This window comes from Lepidochelys kempii, chromosome 1 (genome assembly GCF_965140265.1).
Source record: "Lepidochelys kempii isolate rLepKem1 chromosome 1, rLepKem1.hap2, whole genome shotgun sequence".
Taxonomy (NCBI): domain Eukaryota; kingdom Metazoa; phylum Chordata; order Testudines; family Cheloniidae; genus Lepidochelys; species Lepidochelys kempii.
Window position 1 is genome coordinate 26,508,482 of NC_133256.1, and position 19,636 is coordinate 26,528,117.

The 19,636-nt window shown below is 38.5% G+C and overlaps 1 protein-coding gene and 9 non-coding genes across 19 annotated transcripts in view; all 10 read right to left on the reverse strand.

Moving 5' to 3' along the window:
- Window positions 1–19,636, reverse strand: part of TAF1D (TATA-box binding protein associated factor, RNA polymerase I subunit D) — a 27,957-nt gene continuing 8,321 nt past the window's right edge. For 2 of the 10 annotated variants that reach the window (XM_073337182.1, XM_073337226.1), the window contains 12 exons: window positions 17,975–18,029; window positions 17,230–17,591; window positions 16,021–16,095; window positions 15,715–15,777; window positions 10,824–10,889; window positions 9,933–10,407; window positions 8,071–8,128; window positions 7,162–7,248; window positions 5,911–5,979; window positions 3,792–3,880; window positions 2,573–2,663; window positions 1–332 (listed from right to left, as the gene is read on the reverse strand). In XM_073337182.1, coding sequence (XP_073193283.1) covers window positions 17,430–17,591; window positions 17,975–18,029 — 217 coding nt within the window. In that variant the 3' untranslated portion in view covers window positions 1–332; window positions 2,573–2,663; window positions 3,792–3,880; ... (6 more) ...; window positions 16,021–16,095; window positions 17,230–17,429. Of the gene's footprint in view, window positions 333–2,572; window positions 2,664–3,791; window positions 3,881–5,910; window positions 5,980–7,161; window positions 7,249–8,070; window positions 8,129–9,932; window positions 10,408–10,823; window positions 10,890–14,591; window positions 14,771–15,714; window positions 15,778–16,020; window positions 16,096–17,229; window positions 17,592–17,974; window positions 18,030–19,636 lie in introns of all 10 variants that reach the window. The other 8 variants (XM_073337198.1, XM_073337217.1, XM_073337207.1 and 5 more) reach the window with 8 other exon arrangements.
- LOC140905639 (small nucleolar RNA SNORA25) lies at window positions 2,389–2,521 on the reverse strand. Its single transcript, XR_012156885.1, has one exon. It is a non-coding gene; the product is annotated as a small nucleolar RNA SNORA25 (small nucleolar RNA).
- Window positions 3,113–3,233, reverse strand: LOC140905641 (small nucleolar RNA SNORA32). The gene has a single exon (XR_012156887.1). It is a non-coding gene; the product is annotated as a small nucleolar RNA SNORA32 (small nucleolar RNA).
- On the reverse strand, window positions 3,997–4,137 carry LOC140905699 (small nucleolar RNA SNORA8). Its single transcript, XR_012156938.1, has one exon. It is a non-coding gene; the product is annotated as a small nucleolar RNA SNORA8 (small nucleolar RNA).
- LOC140905643 (small nucleolar RNA SNORA18) lies at window positions 6,057–6,188 on the reverse strand. Its single transcript, XR_012156889.1, has one exon. It is a non-coding gene; the product is annotated as a small nucleolar RNA SNORA18 (small nucleolar RNA).
- LOC140905698 (small nucleolar RNA Z40) lies at window positions 7,598–7,670 on the reverse strand. Its single transcript, XR_012156936.1, has one exon. It is a non-coding gene; the product is annotated as a small nucleolar RNA Z40 (small nucleolar RNA).
- On the reverse strand, window positions 9,356–9,491 carry LOC140905640 (small nucleolar RNA SNORA1). Its single transcript, XR_012156886.1, has one exon. It is a non-coding gene; the product is annotated as a small nucleolar RNA SNORA1 (small nucleolar RNA).
- On the reverse strand, window positions 10,567–10,707 carry LOC140905638 (small nucleolar RNA SNORA8). Its single transcript, XR_012156884.1, has one exon. It is a non-coding gene; the product is annotated as a small nucleolar RNA SNORA8 (small nucleolar RNA).
- Window positions 11,502–11,627, reverse strand: LOC140905646 (small nucleolar RNA SNORA40). Its single transcript, XR_012156892.1, has one exon. It is a non-coding gene; the product is annotated as a small nucleolar RNA SNORA40 (small nucleolar RNA).
- On the reverse strand, window positions 15,894–15,965 carry LOC140905655 (small nucleolar RNA SNORD5). Its single transcript, XR_012156900.1, has one exon. It is a non-coding gene; the product is annotated as a small nucleolar RNA SNORD5 (small nucleolar RNA).

Below are 19,636 nucleotides of genomic sequence, written 5' to 3' on the forward strand. Positions count from 1 at the left end.
TTTGTACATAGTATATTTATTGAATGACTGCCACTTATTTGCAAGTAAGTTCTCAAATAACTTTAGAATGTGTCATTTTCCAGGGCTCACAATATACAACTGACTCAATCATGAAGCCAATGTAGCAGTTCACCCTGAAGTTTCCTGTCCATTAGAAGGTGACTCATTCCATTAAATCCTCCAAAGCATGTTTTTAAAAATACATGTGACAGTTATCAAGTTTAGGTTAAAGGATTCAGTAATCAAGTTTACTACAGCAGCATCCAGTGGAGCAGTGCAAACTCAAGACATTTTAAGGTTGTCCACAGCTTAGGGAGGGGTCTCTCACTGACCTAAAAAAAAGCAGATTCAGGTAACATTGCTGAGCTTCTGGTGATTAAGTCAGTGCATACAATTAGTCATGTCTCCTATTAATAGATATTTAACCCTGTAAGGAAACGATCAATATTCTGGTAACAGGGCCATACCACTTCCTAAAATAAAGCATTACACTGTCTATATTAGTCTGGGAGCATGCATAATTCCATGGGCTAGTTAACAATAAAGAGGTAAGGGAGGTATCTTTTGATTCCTAACTCTACAGAATTATAATTTAAATGCTGTCACCCTCTGCAGTGTTGTAGTGGAGCCTCACTACCCTTCCAGCTAGCTCCACTGGTTGGTGGAAATATTCATACATCAGAAATGGGTCAAGTTGGGTATCATTCGAAAGCCCTTTCTCCCACTAACAATGGTGTCAAACATGAAAAACGAATACATAAAATCCAATTTTTTAAAATTATACTTTATCACAGGAATGTGAAACATGCAGCCCTTACAAAGTTAAATCGTGGCCCCTGACTGACAGTATTGCCTTATCAGTTAATGCTCAGATCAGAATCCTGATCAGTGTTTTGTTTTGTTTTTTAAAAGTTACAGTATTGCACTGGCAAAGAAACAGTCCAATGGTACTGAGTACCAGCTTTGTTTATGCAAACACTGTTGTAATGAGGCACTGGTTAAGACAAGCTTTCAGCCAGAAATTACTGGAATGCCTCAGTAAATGGTAAGCACATAACATACACTGTTAAACACAAGGACTTCGTAACAATTACTTTGGAATTGTAACTTATACTAGTGATATTCTTCAAAACTTCAGCTACTAGTTGGTACCGTCTCCCCACTGATACCTAAAAATGATCAAGACTGAAATCAAAGTGCCATGCAAATGCCTGTTACTTTCTGGTGACACTGATTTCAATTACAGACTACAATGTATTTGAAAATGTAGAAAAACATCCAAAATATTTAATAAATTTCAATTAGTATTCTATTGTTTAATAGTGGGATTAAAACAGATTGATCACAATTAATTTGAGTTAATCATGTGAGTTAACTGCGATTAATCAACAGCCCTAATAAGTAAATAAAAATGTTGGGTCCTTCAAAAGCACCTGGCAGTCTGGATTTGGTGTGTGGTCTGCTTATTGACTAGCCCTCATTTAGAAGTTGAGCAACTTGCAGGTCAACTTCTAAATGACCTGTATGAAGAGTGAATAAGGAATATTATGAGCCTGAGTGACTGCTATTTAACAAGGATAATTCTGATATCTCAGCTTTACATAGCTGACCTTCCAAAACCTCACCCCCTTTTCTCCCTTCTGACAAAAAGGATGGCTCAGTTTGCATTCTGGATACATCTCCCTCAACAAAAACAAAAAGTCACTACAGCTCGTATGTTGGAGGTAGGGTTAGTCAAGTTACAAGATGGTATGGAGTTACTCTATCCATTCCCCAAGCCTATGGATGCTACCTCTATAGTGCTACACATTTGAGGTTCCCACAATCAGTGATTAGTGGATTAAAAATGAACATCCCCTGGTTTGGTTCAACCTTCACCCTCATCTGCAAGTCTGCTTTTGCTTCGAGGGTTGTTACCTAGAGCTGGCTTTTGGTTGCTAGATTGTCATTTATGAACGGATTGTTGTTGGAAGTGAAGTATGTGAAGATAAGGTAATACAAGTAAAACTTCCAAGGTTTTTTGGGTCCAGAGTTGGTCCTCAACTAGCAAGAGGAAATCTCCCATAGACAAAAGGGCTTAGAATAAAAAACATTTACAATTGTTATTTCTGTTTTAAATGTGAATACTTAGGGCCAGACCACCAACTGACTGAAGTGACACATACACTAGAAGTATGGGACTCAGCATCAAGCTGCTTTCCATCATACTTTAAATATTAATTTAAACCATTTCCAGTTCTGAGGTCAGAAGCCTGAAGAACTTAAAATGTAACCTAAATTCTGAAGCCAACATAAGTTTTCCCATTAATTGGCACAGTTGCATTGGATCTGTAATTTGGAGTGTTTAGTGGCACACCTCTTACACCTGATCAACACCCTAGCTGCACTACATCTATCTCCTCAGAAATAGGCCATGTAGCACACTAAGTGCTCATGGCATCCCACAGAGGATTTCAATATTAGGTCATCGCGTTAAGAGCAGCTGGTTTCAGAGCCATGCAAACCCTCTTTGAAATGACCTTAAGTATAGTGGCTGCTGTTGCTTATCAGAATTGCTTGCACACATCCTTACCTTTGCAATACAGCTAGAAAGTTTTCCATACCCATGTCAGCGCCTGGTCTTCATTTAGAATTTGCGGTCAATGATTTGTCAGCAATAGGCACTAAAGGGTTCAAGTGAGAGTCACCAGATTTGGTTAGTATCAAGCCATAAATTACAGCAAGGTGAGAGTTGCCTGAAGATAAGCCAGGAAAAGCACTCTATTCAGAGGCAGTTTAGCTAATGTCAGTTTTCTTTAGTTACATTTAAATGTAGGAGTCCTGTGATAAACTGCTCTTCAGTGAACCATCTGAGGAGCTTCCAACGAAATCAAAACAGATCTTTATTAGAAATATTCAATAAAGTCAGGGATTTTTGCCTGTAATCCTGATAAAGAACGTACTGTCAAAGTGATAATTCTTCCATAGTTAATATTTTAAAAATATTTTTTAGATAGCTTTAGCTGAAATCTGGCTATTCTTAACAGAACAAACCTATGTAAAAAGGTTCTCAGTGAGGATTTATGCAAAAACAGACCGTGACATGAAAGAGTGCTCTTTGATCCCTTACATTACTTGTTTCCAACAGATTTAGTGCTACTAAAGTAGCAATGCCAAAATCTGATGGAGTTACTTTATGGTCATGTCCACAGCACACCAGAAATGGTATTTCCTAGTATCCTTGGTAATGACCACTGACTGGAGTTTTGAGTAATACCTGAGCATTAAAACCTTTAATGGAAAAGGCCAGAGTTGTTATATGATGATGCAGAAGGCAACTTAAAGCTCTAAAAATTAAGCTGAGAATTGGAACAGTCGTCCTTGATGGATCGAAGCATTACAAGTGCTTACACCTCACAGTAGACATCAGTTCTTCCTTCACACAGCCTGGAACTTCAGGTTACTTTTTATCTTCAGAATTATTTGAGGCACTAAATCACAATACCCACGCAAGGTACATATGCAATGCCAGGTACGTACGTAAGAATTATCCTAATTTCAGATATGGGTAACAATTCCAAATTGATTTTGCCCAAGTCAAAAATGTTATCACAATTAGAGATGAGGATTGCCTTAGTCTTTGAGGTTTAGACTACACTTCAGCAGTGTTGGAATAAAGTAGAAACACTCACTGACTGCTGCAGTTTCAGCGTATTAGATGTTCTCAAAATCTTAATTGTATTTTGAGTTATTTGCAATTCTATACCTTCCAAATTGAATGAAAAATGTTTCGGCTGTTGTAAGTATATTACCTGTCAAACAAGCAGACGTCATGATACTGTGTTTCAAACAATTCTTTCATCATAATGAAATCTGGTCTGTCTAGTGTAGTGAAGTCCCTCTAAAAAGAATAAAGTAGTGAGTGCACCACTGATTGTCAGTCTTCTACAGCTGGTCAATGGCTTACTATATGGATAAGTTAAAATCAGATACATTCAATCCATACAGATGACTCCAGTTTGTGTCAACAGAAATACCAGGTTTAACAAGCACACAGCAGCATGAAAACCAACGATGCCAAATGCTGAATTACTGTAGCACTGGCTTTTGAGCATCCCATCAGAAGAATGCTGTTGGATGCAGATACCTTGCAGTGCGCAGTTAAAACAGTTTGTAACAGCTTCCACCATCCCAAAGTATCAGCCCATTTTAAAATTACATTTCTGTAAGCATTGAATTAGAAGTTGGAATACTGTGTGCAGTTCTGGTCTCCCATGTTTAAGAAGGATGAATTCAAACTGGAACAGGTACAGAGAAGGGCTACTAGGATGACCGAGGAATGGAAAACTTGTCTTATGAAAGGAGACTCAGGGAGCTTGGCTTGTTTAGCCTAACTAAAAGAAGGTTGAGGGGAGATATGATTGCTCTCTATAAATATATCAGAGGGATTAAATACCAGAGAGGGAGAGGAATTATTTAAACTCAGTACCAATGTGGACACAAGAACAAATGGATATAAACTGGCCACTAGGAAATTTAGATTAGAAATTAGACGAAGGTTTCTAACCATCAGAGGAGTGAAGTTTTGGAATAGCCTTCCGAGGGAAGTAGTGGGGGCAAAAGATCTATCTTGCTTTAAGATTAAACTCGATAAGTTTATGGAGGAGATGGTATGATGGGATAACATGGTTTTGGTAATTAAATATTCATGGTAAATAGGCCCAATGGACTGTGATGGGTTTTTAGATGGGGTAAGATCCAAGTTACCCGGGAAAGAATTTTCTGTAGTATCTGGCTGATGAATCTTGCCCATATGCTCAGGGTTTAGCTGATCGCCATATTTGGGGTCGGGAAGGAATTTTCCTCCAGGGCAGATTGGAAGGCCCTGGAGGTTTTTCGCCTTCCTCTGTAGCATGGGGCACGGGTCACTTGCTGGAGGATTCTCTGCTCCTTGAGGTCTTCAAACTACAATTTGAGGACTTCAATAGCACAGAGATAGGTGTGAGGTCTTTTTTAGGAGTGGTGGGTGAAATTCTGTGGCCTGCATTGTGCAGGAGGTCAGACTAGATGATCATAATGGTCCCTTCTGACCTAAATATCTATGAATCTATAAGTTAATGATCTAACAGTAGTAAACTCCGAGCAAAATTCCATTTTGCAAGCTGTGAAGTAACCAGAAGCATAAGAGGAGTTCTTATTAAATGAAGCTAGTAAAACTCTGTTTCCAGGATTATAAGAGGTATTTGTACTCCAACTGATGCATTTTTTAAAACAGAACATTTAGCTAGTTTTAGTCAAGACACTGCTATCTGCAGTAATTCTGTGGCAAGATCCCTGGATTCTGCAACACTCCAGCACAGTGAATTGGAATTTCTGCAGCAATTTCATTGAATGAAAATACATCTGTTACTTGACACTGATTTTATGCTGCCTCTACCTTTTCAATGTGTTGTACGTTTTTATTCTGAGTGCTTACAGCACTTCAGAAGATGGGAGTTTGGCAGCTAGAGAAGGGACAGTTGACTTTTGGCACATGGTCATGGAAAGTTCAGTTTGGGATACATAAATTCTGCTAAAGTTTAGTAAATCCATTAATGTTGCTTTACTTTCATTTGGATTTTAGCATTAGCAGCCCGCAAAATGAGAGAGATTCACACCTCAAAGCTCTTCTTTCAAATTGTCTACTAACTTAATAGTCTGTTTGTACACTGTCTGGTCTTGACAAACCATGAAGGTTAGAAACAATCTGTTAAAAAGAAAACTTAGTTTTTCCAGCAAAGGCTGGGTGAAGGATTGATTTCACAATTTCTGAAGCTGCAGAAACAGAACACATGAGATCCTAGTTTTAGTTTAAGCTGCAAGGTGACAATGTGATTCAACTAGTTACAATGAGAAATCAAAGCACAGGACAAGTCACTCACTAAATCTTACCCAGCAATTTGCTCATTTCCTTGTGAGATAAGATTTTCAATCCATGTTGAGTGTTAACTAAGCTAGTGCCTACGGGACAGAAAATATATTGCTCAGTGTCCATGCATAGAGAGTTAAATAGTTACACACGCCCCCCCGCAATTAAAATCTGTCTTGCAGTTTTATCCCACAGAGCTAACAAATAGTTCAATGGGTAAAGCGAAACCACAAGTTTGCTCTACGAGGTATTTCCAACGACATGAACCTATAGGAGAGGCTCCATCGGGATAGACCTCAACAGTTATGTGGTACTGTAGTAAGAAATACAGGGCTGAGATCCTACAGCTTCTGTAATTTCCAATATAGGACAAGCTTTGCCAATATCAACCAGCCTAAAGATTAACTTCAACAGGAACACCTACTGAAAAGGTAAAAGCCTGCTTTTTCCATCATGTATAATGATTTCTGATCTTGTCCTGCCATTTGATATGAAGTCTTCATCGAAGAAAGACTACGAGAATCAACAGCATCAATCTGGCATTCTTGATCTTTCCTCACAATCCATTTCACTGCCAGAGTTGATACAACTGTGGCTCTATACATCAGAAGCTTTGTAGAAAACCTGATATCACAGCTTCCCCACAGACTGCTGACAGGCCCAAAAACTCTACAACAGCACCAGCTGCTGCTGTACACATGTCCACATCTTTTGAGGATCCTTCAGTACAGTCTACAATGCTGCCCAAATATTTTAACAGCTGCCATCTGCTCCATGTCCCATCCAGACAGGTTAATACTGAACTGGTTATAATCTGGAACTGGAGACTGCTTGATGATAATGGCCAGCAACTTAGTTTTATCCAGATAATTAATCTGGACAGGAAAACTGACTATACACAAACTGCTATCAATTGCACAAAGTGACTGAAAAAAGGCAAAAAACTCCCTGCTATTTCTTCAGTTAGCCATCTCATGTGTTATTTATAACAGCAATTAAGTTTTCAGGCGGAAGTGTAGTTCTATGTTACTATTTAGCTGGCTATTTTTGTATAGATGTCCTTTGGAGATGCCAGTGAAGTTAAAAAATCCTTCACTTATGTGCAGAGATAGCACTGATAAAACTAAGTGTTCATTCTATGATATTTTCAATTAAATTATTTAGTAAGGAATGCTTCTCAAATCAAATAAATTTGATAGAAAAGTTTTTACTTAAAACCAAAAGCCACCACTCACTGAATTTTTAATAAAAGGGTGAAGGGTAGAATTTCCTACCTCATGAACAGGCATCTCCTCATTTCTGGTTGACCAGGCTTCTTTGTAATCACTTCACTTGCCTTGCTTCCTAAACATGGGATCCACCTGAAAGATCGACGTCAGTTTACCGCCACACAAACACACATAAGCAGCAGCAATTTTTAACAATGGGGTTGTACCACCATACATTTCCTGAAGCACCTGTGTTCTCCTTGAAAAATCACCCATGCAACTACCAGCCAGAACCCTACTTTTGGAGAGCTAAAAACTAGAACCCAGGGGATAAAGTTAACAAAAAACCACACACTTGCCACACACAGAGCAGTGGCAAACAAACACGATTGTCCCAATTGTAATGCATTTTTCCTTTAGTCTGATACTAAGGTAAGCTTAAACCATTAAACAGCAAGTGTGTACCTGAACTAGAGCAAGATAGACAAGAGCCACATAACTCAAGTGTTCAGAAAGGCTGTCATCATTCACTCTTTTCAGAGCAGTTGAACATTTTGCCAATCATCATAACATTTCCTCACAATATCCTCTATATTCCGGAGCAGAATACACTTTTACTTTATGAAACATCTCCACCTATTTCTTTCAATATAGAAACAGATGCCAGTTAAATGAAAACAAAGCTCTAATTCTTCCTATACCAAAACAATCTGATTGCAAGTTTAATAGGACTAATTAACAATGAGTTTTATATGGCTCTTCAAAAGAGCCAACTAGAGGAATACAGGTCTGTGCATAATCCTCATTATGAAGCCTTTTGCTTTCCAACAAGGACTGCAGATTCTATTCTGATGCTACACACCCTAGCATAATCCAATCCTATAGCATGCAAATCAATTTTGAGTTAATGAGGCATGCAACACCCTTTAACCAGGTAACAAAATTCATTCAAGGAGTCACACCAGAATTTCTTACCAAGACACCAGAAGAAAATGTGATTTGTGACTGCGTGTTCCAGAGTTATTTGGACTCCCTGAAAACAGAGAGAATTCAGTTTGTTATACTCAAATGCCAGTTAAGTGGCCTCTACAATTTAAAATTTACCTTTCCCCTGGAATTGTTATAGAAGTAGTTTTATTACACAATTTGCATTAGGCAGGATGTGGTTCACAATCATCCATTTACATTACTTTCAAACTGCAGTTCAAATGCTGACATTAAGTAATGAAAGACAACGTGGGTGAGGTAATCTTTTATTGGACCAACTTCTGTTGGCCAAAGACAACCTTTTCAGCTTACACAAGAGCTTTCTTGTTCAGGTCCTGTGTAAACTCAAAAGCTTGTCTTTTCCCAACAGCCAAGCTGGTCCCATAAGAAGATATTCCCTTACCCACCCTGTCCCACTAGTATCCTGGAACAAAAACAGCTACAGTAATACTGCAAAATACATAGTTATCAAGTCTTTTGAAGGTATGGGACCTCCCTGTTCACTACAGAACCAAACCTTGCTAACATAAACCTCTAAATCCTCCAACAGGACTCCAGAAACATAGATAAATGCCCTAAATATGAAAAGCCCAATTTCCAAGAAAGTGATATGAAGAGTCAAGTGGTCTTGTAATCCCCATCTTCAATTTCTTTGACAAAATGCATGCTGCACCATATGTATTTAGATATTAACCTGCACTAGGGATGTAAACAACATTTAAAAACATAACTGTGTAACCAATTAAAATTCTATCAGTTACACAGTTAAATGTTTAATCAGGGAACTAAGGGTGTGGGGGCAGCAGCCAGGACCCCGGGCGGAGTTTAATAGTTACTGGTTAACTGGTAAGCATCACGCTTATCAGTTAACTGGGTTAGACTTTTACATCCCTAACCTGCACCTACCTGGATTTCTTATAGAAAGTCTATGGCTAAACTTGATCTAAACCACAGATCTTGTTTTGCTGCCCAGGGCAGGGGTTCTCAATCTTTTTCTTTCTTTCCCCCTCAACATGCTATAAAACCTCCAGGACACACCAGGACTCCACTCCCAGTTTCAACCAAATGGGGGAACAAGGGCTTGTGTTTCAGCTGCAGGTCATGGCCCCCTGGTTGAGAACCGCTGGCCTAGCGGACAAAAACCCGCATGTCAAAATAAATTGAAGCAGATCAGTATTTTATGATAATCTCAATACAGTGGACCATTTTTCAGAACCTATGTTTGAATTTACCCTTCTATCTGGACAAAAAGTTCATATTCATTTTAAGACTAGTTTGTCACAGGTCTCATTGTCACCACTGTAATTCATTTTACAGTGATGGAAGCATAACCTGTTACTTCTGTAGCCACGTTGCTCAGTTCAGACACACACCATTAATTGTGCCTATTCTTAGTGTGTAACGAGGCAGTTTCACCCAGCTATCAAAAATTCATATTACAAAAAAATTCAACTATTCACCTAAATTAGTAGTCCATATACTGCTGGCTTTCTTCCCCTATTAGATTTAGCTTTAAAAGGCTCTGTTTGCACAAGAAAGATTGCGTAACCTTGGCACCCCTGCACAGAAAAAAAAGTTTGCCACCTTTGAATTTGTTTGAGCTGGTCATACTGTACACTAGGAGGGAAATAGTTCAAATGGGTCTACACAGATGTTAGAGGTTTTCAATAAAAAACCCAAACTTTAAAAAACCACACATTTTTACCCAAGTAGACAGGGCCAAATTAATGCAGGCAAGAAGATTAAAATGAACTGCAAGTAGCTTGACAAAAATGGAAGTAACGTAATGTGTTGAATGATCCCTACAGAGGAAAAGGGACATTTTAAAAGCTTCAAAATTAGTTGTCTACCTCAGATCCTGAAGCTTGCTCAAATTGGCTTTGGTCTGCAAGAAGTCATTCTAGGGCACTGGATATCAGGAGCTTCAGTGGAACCAGCACCCAAGTTTGCAGAAATGCACAGCATATGGAAAGATGAAGGAAAAGGTCATTAGACAACACCTACTTAAGTGAAACTTGTGGGAAGGCTTCCAGCTCTTCTCATAGTGGCTTTATAGTAAAAAAGATATGGTGTCCCTTTTCAAAATAAAGGTTTATTTCTGCTTTAAACAAAAATGCACCTTCAAGTCCAGTTTAAGACTTGAGCATGATCATCAACTGACCTATCCCTATCTTGACACTAGCTATTTTCCTTAGTTTCCTTCCTGATTACAAATATGTACATTTCCTCTGTACATACCCTCTCAGTATGAAGATGATCTTCCTGACCGTGACCGCAGTCAGCTTGTGTTTCTCTACAGTCAGAACGCCATAGGAAATTCCCCCCCTTTAAGAACACAAAATCAAAGATATTCTGATGCAAAGGTCACTTCATTTTTCTACTACTGTGATTTATAAAAGTCTGTACTGGCACTTCCACAATATTTCAATGGCAACATTATTTCACCAGCTTCCGAATAAAACCACCTACAATTTAATTAAATCTACATGTTCCAACAGATATACCAGGTTTAACATGCATAACAGCATGAAAACCAACGATGCCAGATGCTGAATTACTGTGGCACTGTTTTTTTGAACACCCCATCAGGAGAATACTGCTGGATGCAGATACCAAAACAGTGCAACAATTCACTTGATAACTACTTTCTCCAAAAAGCCATGCATTTAAAATTTTAATTTCCCTAAAGAAAATTAGTGTACTAGAATGTGGTAATTTATCAGGAATGCATCACAGCTTACCCTTTTCACCAACCAGCTACATATTTCCATTTTGATTTCATCAATGTATTTTGGAAGTTCCAGAAACTAGAATGGAAAAAACAAACTTTTCTAGAGTTTTATGTTCTGTTCAGCACAGTTTACATTAGTCAAGCAAAAATTTGTTTATTTTTGAAATCAACACAATAAATATTCAATATTGGCTCACCTAATGTAAGAGTTTATATATTTAGCAATTATTTCTCTCATACTGGTAGGTTAATAAATGCCAGTCACTTGTTTAAAACTGCATTTGGGGGCCAATCATCAACTAGAAATAGACAGATTGGCTGGCCAATCTGCCTACTCAGAACTGATGCTTTATTCAATTCCCCTGGAAATGGTAGGGGACACTGTCGGAAAAAAGTTTCCACTATCCAGCTGCTAAAGGAAACAGACTGACATAAGAGAAAGACCAACAGGTAAGACTGTGGAATTATCAATCCAAGAAGTTGGCTGACTGTAGACATTTATTTGAGCAGCTGCATGTCTTCTCAGAATTTACATTAGGAGGGCCTAAAACAAAGTCAATGTAACTGGGATTACGAGCAAACACTGAATATTTATATTATCCATTTTAGAGTCTGAACTTGATGCAAGCAGAGACTGGAGTTCTCCAGTGTTCACAGAAATTCTGTTCTAATGGAAGCACATTCAAAGACTGTCCCTTCTGAAAAGTAGCACAGCTCATATATTGATGAGTTGTGGGTTGCAAGAGAAGGGTTTATTCTTAGCACTTACTCCAAGATTTTGTCCACAGCAAAAAACAAAAACTGGAGATGTGCTAGGAAAAACAAACTTTTTAAACAGTCCTCCATGGGACTTCTCCCTTTAGTTGAAAGTAGAATATTTATGCACTGTTCAAATGCAGGTGGTTCTAATAAGTAGTTGGTTATATATCTGGCAGTATTTACTTCAGTTACAAACCTGCATTTCCAATTTAATAGCAAGAGACTACATTAGCACAAAGTTAGGGTTGCTTGGTGGTATGTCATCCCCATGCAGAACAAAGACTGAGCAAAACTCAAAACTTCTGAAAATCAAGAAATGCAGCTATGGTTGCCCATGCAATAATTCAACAACTGTGGGGTTGACAGAGAAGTAGTATGTGTTTTAATGAGGCATTTAATGAGGAACTGGGATTATTTAGTCTGCAGAAGAGAAGAATGAGGGGGGATTTGATAGCTGCTTTCAACTACCTGAAAGAGGGTTCCAAAGAGGATGGATTTAGACTGTTTTCAGTGGTAGCAGATGACAGAACAAGGAGTAATGGTCTCAAGTTGCAGTGGGGGATGTTTAGGTTGGATATTAGGAAAAACTTTTTCACTAGGAGGGTGGTGAAGCACTGGAATGGGTTACCTAGGGAGGTGGTGGAATCTCCTTCCTTTGAGGTTTTTAAGGTCAGGCCTGACAAAGCCCTGACTGGGATGATTTAGTTGAGGATTGGTCCTGCTTTGAGCAGGTGGCTGGACTAGATGACCTCCTGAGGTCCCTTCCAATCCGGATATATTCTATGATTCTATGTTGGGGCATTGCTGAAAAAGGGCAGAGTTAAGGATGCACGAAAACACTTTAACTATGCATTTCCTGGTTTTCAGAAGTTTGAGTTTTAGTCAACTCAACATTCTGCAGGGGACAACATAGAATCACTTTGCATTAAAAATTTTGTACTGAATTTTAGCATTTTTAAGACAGGAAAAAATGTTTGGTAGGAGTTAGTAATCATTTAGGTAGTTGTGGAACAGGACATGCACCATTAGGGGGATGCAGAGGGTTGGGGTGCCATGCCTCCCCTACCCGAGCACCCAACTTCTTCCCCTGCCCTGTTACCGTCCCCATTTATCCCTCTCACCTCACTGCAGTCCCAAATCCTCCTTCCTCCTGCTGCTCTTATAACCCTCCCAGGAAGCATTCACTTTTCTAGCCCCATTCACCCCCACATATTTTGATTATAAAAACAAAATTGTCACCTATGACTTACAAATTGTGGCAAACTTAAGACAAAAGGAGTTTTGAAGTGAGTGGCTGAAGTGGGGACTTGTGATGAACTTATCCTTATTAACTGAAGGTACGCTCACAGCAATCAAAAGGTTTGTGGATTCCTAAATGAATTCTTTGCTTCAGTCTTCACAGCTGAGGAGATTAGGGAGATTCCCAAACCTGAGCCACCTTTTATAGGTGACAAATCTGAGGAATTGTCACAGATTGAAGTGGCACTAGAGGAGGCATGGGAATTAATTGAGAAACTTAACAGTAACAAGTCACCAGGACCAGATGTCATTCACCCAAGAGTTCTGAAAGAACTCAAATGTGAAATTGCGGAACTATTAACTATGGTTTGTAACCTGTCCTTTAAATCAGCTACTGTACCCAATGACTGGAAGATAGCTAATGTAATGCTAATATTTAAGAAGGGCTCTAGAGGTGATCCTGGCAATTACAGACCAGTAAGTCTAACATCAGTACCGGGCAAATTAGTTGAAAGAATAGTAAAGAATAAAATTGTCGAACAAATTGTTGCGCAAAAGTCAACATGGTTTCTGTAAAGTGAGATCATGTCTTACTAATCTATTAAGAGTTCTTTGAGGGGGGTCAAACAAACATGTGGACAAGGGGGATCCAGTGGACATAGGGTACTTGGATTTCCAGAAAACCTTTGACAAGGTCCCTCACCAAAGGCTCTTACGTAAATTAAGTTGCCATGGGATAAGAGGGAAGATCCTTTCATGGACTGAAAACTGGTTAAAAGACAGGGAAGAAAGGGTAGGAATAAATGGTAAATTTTCAGAATGGAGAGGGGTAACTAGTGGTGTTCCCCAAGGGTCAGTCCTAAGACCAATCCTATTCAACTTATTCATAAATGATCTGGAGAAACGGGTAAACAGTGAGGTGGCAAAGTTTGCAACTACTAAACTGCTCAAGATAGTTAAGACCAAAGCAGACTGTGAAGAACTTCAAAAAGATCTCACAAAACTAAGTGATTGGGCAACAAAATGGCAAATGAAATTTAATGTGGATAAATGTAAAGTAATGCATATTGGAAAAAATAACCTCAACTATACGTACAATATGATGGGGGCTAATTTAGCTACAACTAATCAGGAGAAAGATCTTGGAGTCATCGTGGATAGTTATCTGAAGACATCCACGCAGTGTGCAGCGGCAGTCAAAAAAGCAAAAGGGATGTTAGGAATCATGAAAAAAGGGATAGAGAATAAGACGTAGAATATCTTATTGCCCTTATATAAATCCATGGTACGCCTGCATCTTGAATACTGTGTACAGATGTGGTCCCCTCATCTCAAAAAAGATGTACTTGCATTAGAAAAGGTTCAGAAAAGGGCAACTAAAATGATTGGGGGTTTGGAACAAGTCTCATATGAGGAGAGATTAAAGACTAGGACTTTTCAGCTTGGAAAAGGAGACTAAGGGGGGATATGATACAGGTATATAAAATCATGAGTGGTGTGGAGAAAGTTATTTACTTGTTCCCATAAGAACTAGAGGCCAAACAACAAAATTAATTGTTTAAAACAAATAAAAGGAAGTTCACTCAGCGCACAGTCAACCTGTGGAACTCCTTGCCTGAGGAGCTTGTGAAGGCTAGGACTATAACGGGGTTTAAAAGAGAACTGGATAAATTCATGGAGGTTAAGTCCATTAATGGTCATTAGCCAGGATGGGTGTCCCTAGCCTGTTTGTCAGAGGATGGAGATGGATGGCAGGAGAGAGAGATCACTAGATCATTACCTGTTAGGTTCACTCCCTCTGGGGCACCTGGCATTGGCCACTGTCTGTAGACAAGATACTGGGCTGGATGGACCTTTGATCTGACCCAGTATGGCCATTTTTATGTTCTTATGACGCTGCTTGCTGGAGGGAGAAGTGGAAGCTGGAGGGTTCCTGGCAACTGCAGTTCTCAGCATGCCCTGAAAGAAGGAGACAACATACAGGAACCTCCACAAATGTCTGGGTCCCAGCATCAGCCTGTTTCTTGCATTGGGATGCCCCACAGGTGGGCTCTGAGGGGATAGGGTGTGGGTGTCTGGCCTCACTACTGGGCTCTGGGGGGAAGGGGCAGAGAAACAGGAACAGGGTTGTCATAGGGGTTTCCTTAACACACTACTCCTGGAGGAATGTGTGTGTCTGTACTGTTACAGACAGTTGCTGATAGATATTTTGAAATAAATTACCAAAATAATTGAAACTAACATGATTATATAGTGTTTTGACAAATAAAATACAGACTTTTTTTCAAAATTTTACAATATTGTGCACAGAATATTTAATTTTGGGGGGCAGAATTCTCCCAGGAGTATTATATGGACCAAGTAAGCCTTCACAAGCACTTGAATACTGATTATTACAGAGTCAGCAAATCCTGCACAGGGCAGAATTATATCCAATATGAAATTGGAAGTCACAACACTATAGATGTAGGGCATATAAGATAGTATTAGTCTGAGAGAGCAGAACAGGAGGACAAGAAAGATTTTAGAAGATAGTTAGTTTACCAGAAATCTTAAATTGAGAAAGCAAGATATCAGGTTGAACAAGCACAGCAGCCTGAGAACTCCAGATGCCAAGTTATTTGTAGTATTTCTTTGAGCATAAGGATAACTGCATGTAACTGTCTGACCACTACTGTAATCAAGAGTTCCAAGTTCTAGTCCCATCTCAGACAGACACACTAATTTTGGCCAAGTCATTTAATCTGTTTCCATTACTCAACCTCCTTCTACCAAATCAAGTATCAAGCAAGCAAGATTAGAATACATGTGATTTGTATCTTTTCAAAGAGCCATTCAGATAGTTTATTTCAATTTATTGAAAGAAAATCATGAAAAGAAATACAACGAAAGCAGCAACTTACCTCTTGCAGCAGAAAAACTAAAATGGTTCCTCTCTCTCTCCCTCCAAAAAAAGGCCAATTGAACTAAAATGCAGAAATGGAAAAGAGCCAGATGAAGTCTCAGGTTTTTAGCATCAAAGATTAATATTTCTAACCATTACATTTGTAAAAAGCTAGCTTTCATGGGATATTTAATCAGTTCTATTCAGAATTAGAATTTAGTTCATTTGTGAATCACCCAGCAGTTGAACAGAGAAATTCATCATGTGAACTGCAATGTGAAGTCAGGTAGATCAAGTACTATATATGACACCTGCAATACCTTACCCAGCAAAAACTCCAGTCCCAGATCCAGCATGAAGTTTTTCAAATCATGTGAGAGGATGTTTCCCATGTTCAAGCCTAGAAAGAAAGAAGTTAAGCAGTTCTCAGACCAGCATTAGAGATAGTTTGATACTACAGCCTAAAAACTGATCTTGCAGTTTTACTCTACATAGCTAACATAATTCAGTAGATAAAAGTAAAGCCACAAGTTTTGTTATGTTGAACACCACAAACCAGCAGAAAAGTTTCTACCAGGATTGAAATGATTCACCTGACTTGTTTATGTCTTACTAATGAGATTCAACTAAGATCTCAAAATGAGAATTATTTAAGAAGCCCATATATGAAGCCTGCAAACTAAAATATAAATATAACAGCTAAAATATACAAGCTTGTGTTCTATTACTGTCAATATCCCACCCTGTCCCCAATTTTGGATTATGTTTGCTGTGTGACAGGAACTTGTTTGTACAATATCACTCCAGACTGGGACCTCTGAACACCACTATAACAATTTAATAACTATGTCCTATATGTGCTTTAGCCTTATTTGCACAATTTAAGAGGTGACATTTTCACACCTTAAACATTTTTGTTAGATCCACCAGCACTGAGGAAGTCTTGCGTATTAATTTTTTTTAGATAAGAAGTTTGGAGTCATTTAGCTCTAGAATTTGAACAGATTGAGGGATGAAAGATTGAGACTTCATAAAGAAGAGAAAGAAATTGTATTATCTACTCAGCATTTCTAACACCATTAATATATGTGTTCAAATTACTGTCCACACTTACAAGTAGCACAACTCATATTGTTATCAGTTGTGGGTTGCAAAAGAGTCATTTTATTATTAGCACAGAATTCAAAGCTTCTGTCCATGTTAGATAAAAACAAAAGAATGAAGTGCTTCTGAAAGTGATATGCTGTATGGAATATATGCATTAAGTTTCAATCACAATTTTCAATTTATATCACTATTTTCTACGGAGGCAGAAGGCTGTTCAGACATGATTTCTTTAAACTAAGGTTAGGATGAAAGGAGGCAAGGTTAATCTCTGAACCAAGTTAATTTGATATTTTACCTTTCTTTTCTACAGATAGCACTGAGCAAACTAAAACCTCAAAGCTTTATAAGAGCAGCTTCTTTATTACTATAGTTTTATTGCAACATTTACAATTTTATCTCTAGACAGTGCTAAACAAATCATACTCACCCAAAGGAGACAAATTATATATTTACAACCTCGATGATGCTAGATCAATCAATTGCAATAACAAAGTTTCCTTAGTTGGAATGTTGAACATAGTTTTTGTCTGAAGTGAATGTGTTTTTGCTAGGCGGAGCAGCATATGCAGACATGCATGCTCAGAGTCAGGGTCACAGCAACCAGCATTTATGGGGTTCCATGATGTACTAGTTTTCTGATCCATGTAGTATCTCATGTACAGGCCCGGGCCCATCAGCAGCATATTCTTCCTCTTCTTCATCTTCTCTGATCAGATTTGAATGTTTTGCTTTTGTCTTTGATTTTTTCTTGCTTGGAAGTTTGCTGCTTAATATGAAACAGCTGTTTTCCTAAGTCAATGGAAGATATAAAACTGATCAGAATAAAAGCCAATTATAAAGACAACATTTGAAGTGGGATTTTGCCAGTAATTTTTGGAGATACAGAACAGTATTTCCCAAGAACTACCCATGAGTAATTCTCATAACTGTATTCCTCAATTTAGGATTGTTTGCCACCCCAAATAAGACAAAACCATGCATTTTCAAATAAAAATTTTTTTTTACATCAAGAAGCAGGGTCAGAGATGGCATATATAATAGTTCATAGATATAGTCTAATTCTAGGAACAAATATTTAATCCAAAAATACTTTAATTTTGCTTGATTGTTCTTTTGTTTCATTTGCTTTAAAATGCTACACAGGGTAGTGAAGTTAACGAAGGTTTACTCACAACTATTGTGGCACCAAATTCTTCTTGATCAGGATCCAAGTTGTGGTCATCTTCACTGAAATAAAAATGGTCCAGAGTTTGGTTAGGTTTATGTAATAGCACAAAATACGAAGACTACATGTGGTCTTTGATTTTTACCTCCACCAAATCTTGAGTTTCTCTTGGCCTCAATGCTACTACTTGTACCTACATGAGGATGCCACTCCTGCAGAAGTCTGATCTCAAGTGACACCTCACAAAACAATTAGAAACTAGGTAGGACAAGCTTTCAATGATATTACAAAGAAGTGGATAATTGGGAAGGAAGAGGTAGAGAGAAGGCCTTCAGAGTAGATATGAGAAAGTGGACAGGGCAGCCATGAAGAAAAGCCAACTGGTACACTGAGGAGATAAAGAGGACAGGTCTGTATTAGGAAAAAAGAGAAAGCCAAACAACACTGCTTTTACAGCCAAACATGGGCCAAAAGAGGTGAGGGGATAAGGTTCGCCTGATATTACATCTGTGGGTGAACCACAGCTGAGTAACGTGTGCAAGGAATAGTTGTAACCTTTACCCAAGAATCTTTAACATGCATAGTCTGACTGCTCTCTGGTTCTTATTTTGAGCAGGGTAATCTGTCTGCAAAAAATTTTCTACTCTTCAGCTTTCCACTTCTCTAAATGACAGGTTTCAGAGTAGCAGCCGTGTTAGTCTGTATTTGCAAAAAGAAAAGGAGTACTTGTGGCACTTTAGAGACTAACAAATTTCATGAGCTACAGCTTCTGCTCAAATAAATTTGTTAGTCTCTAAGGTGCCACAAGTACTCCTTTACTTCTCTAAATGGAATTTTCTCTGAAAATGTAGTCAGAGGCACAACCATTACACATGGTATACTTCTACACATTAGAGACCAAGGCAAATCATCCTGCAGCCTTTATTCGCAGAACTAGGCCTCCCTCCAGTCAACTACACTACCACCGTCACCAAGGGCAGAAGGATTGGGTTCTTATTCTTAACAGGTTTTTCCAATCTTCAGCCACTGTAAATTACCTTGTCACTTAAAGGAACATGCCAACTTGAAACATACTCCATTTGAGAAGTGAGTTAAGAGATTTTATTATTGATCCCCAAGCATCCTTGCTAATTGTTATGATTTTACATCTTCCCCTCATGGCTGTGTGAAACACCCATGTAAATGGGGGGGAAATTACTGACCACGTAGGAGAGAACAGCAAAACTTTACAGAATACACTTTCTAATGCCTAGTCAGTTACATTAAGTCTCTGATCTTTCAGCTATAGAAAGCTCAGCTATTATTTGTAATAAGTGTAGACAAGTTTCAGACAAGCATGATTTTAAGTTGACTATTTCCCATTCCACTCAGGTTACTGAATCAAACAAAATGCAAGGGAAAAAAAGACCAAAAAAAAGACAACAGTCCTCAGACTTGACAGGTTACACTCCATGAAATCCCAATCCAATCCCTATGCCACAAGATGCCACGGCTTTTTTTTTTTTGAACTGGGGCTGGATCTTATGGCTTCCCTCACAAAGTGATACTACATGAAGTTAAGGTGTGAACAGTTTCTCAAAACAAGTACTTTTAGTAATTCCCAATCCAGATTTAAACTCTATTAAATCTAAAATTACCAAAGTTTAAAGTTCATAGATCAAGTCTGATA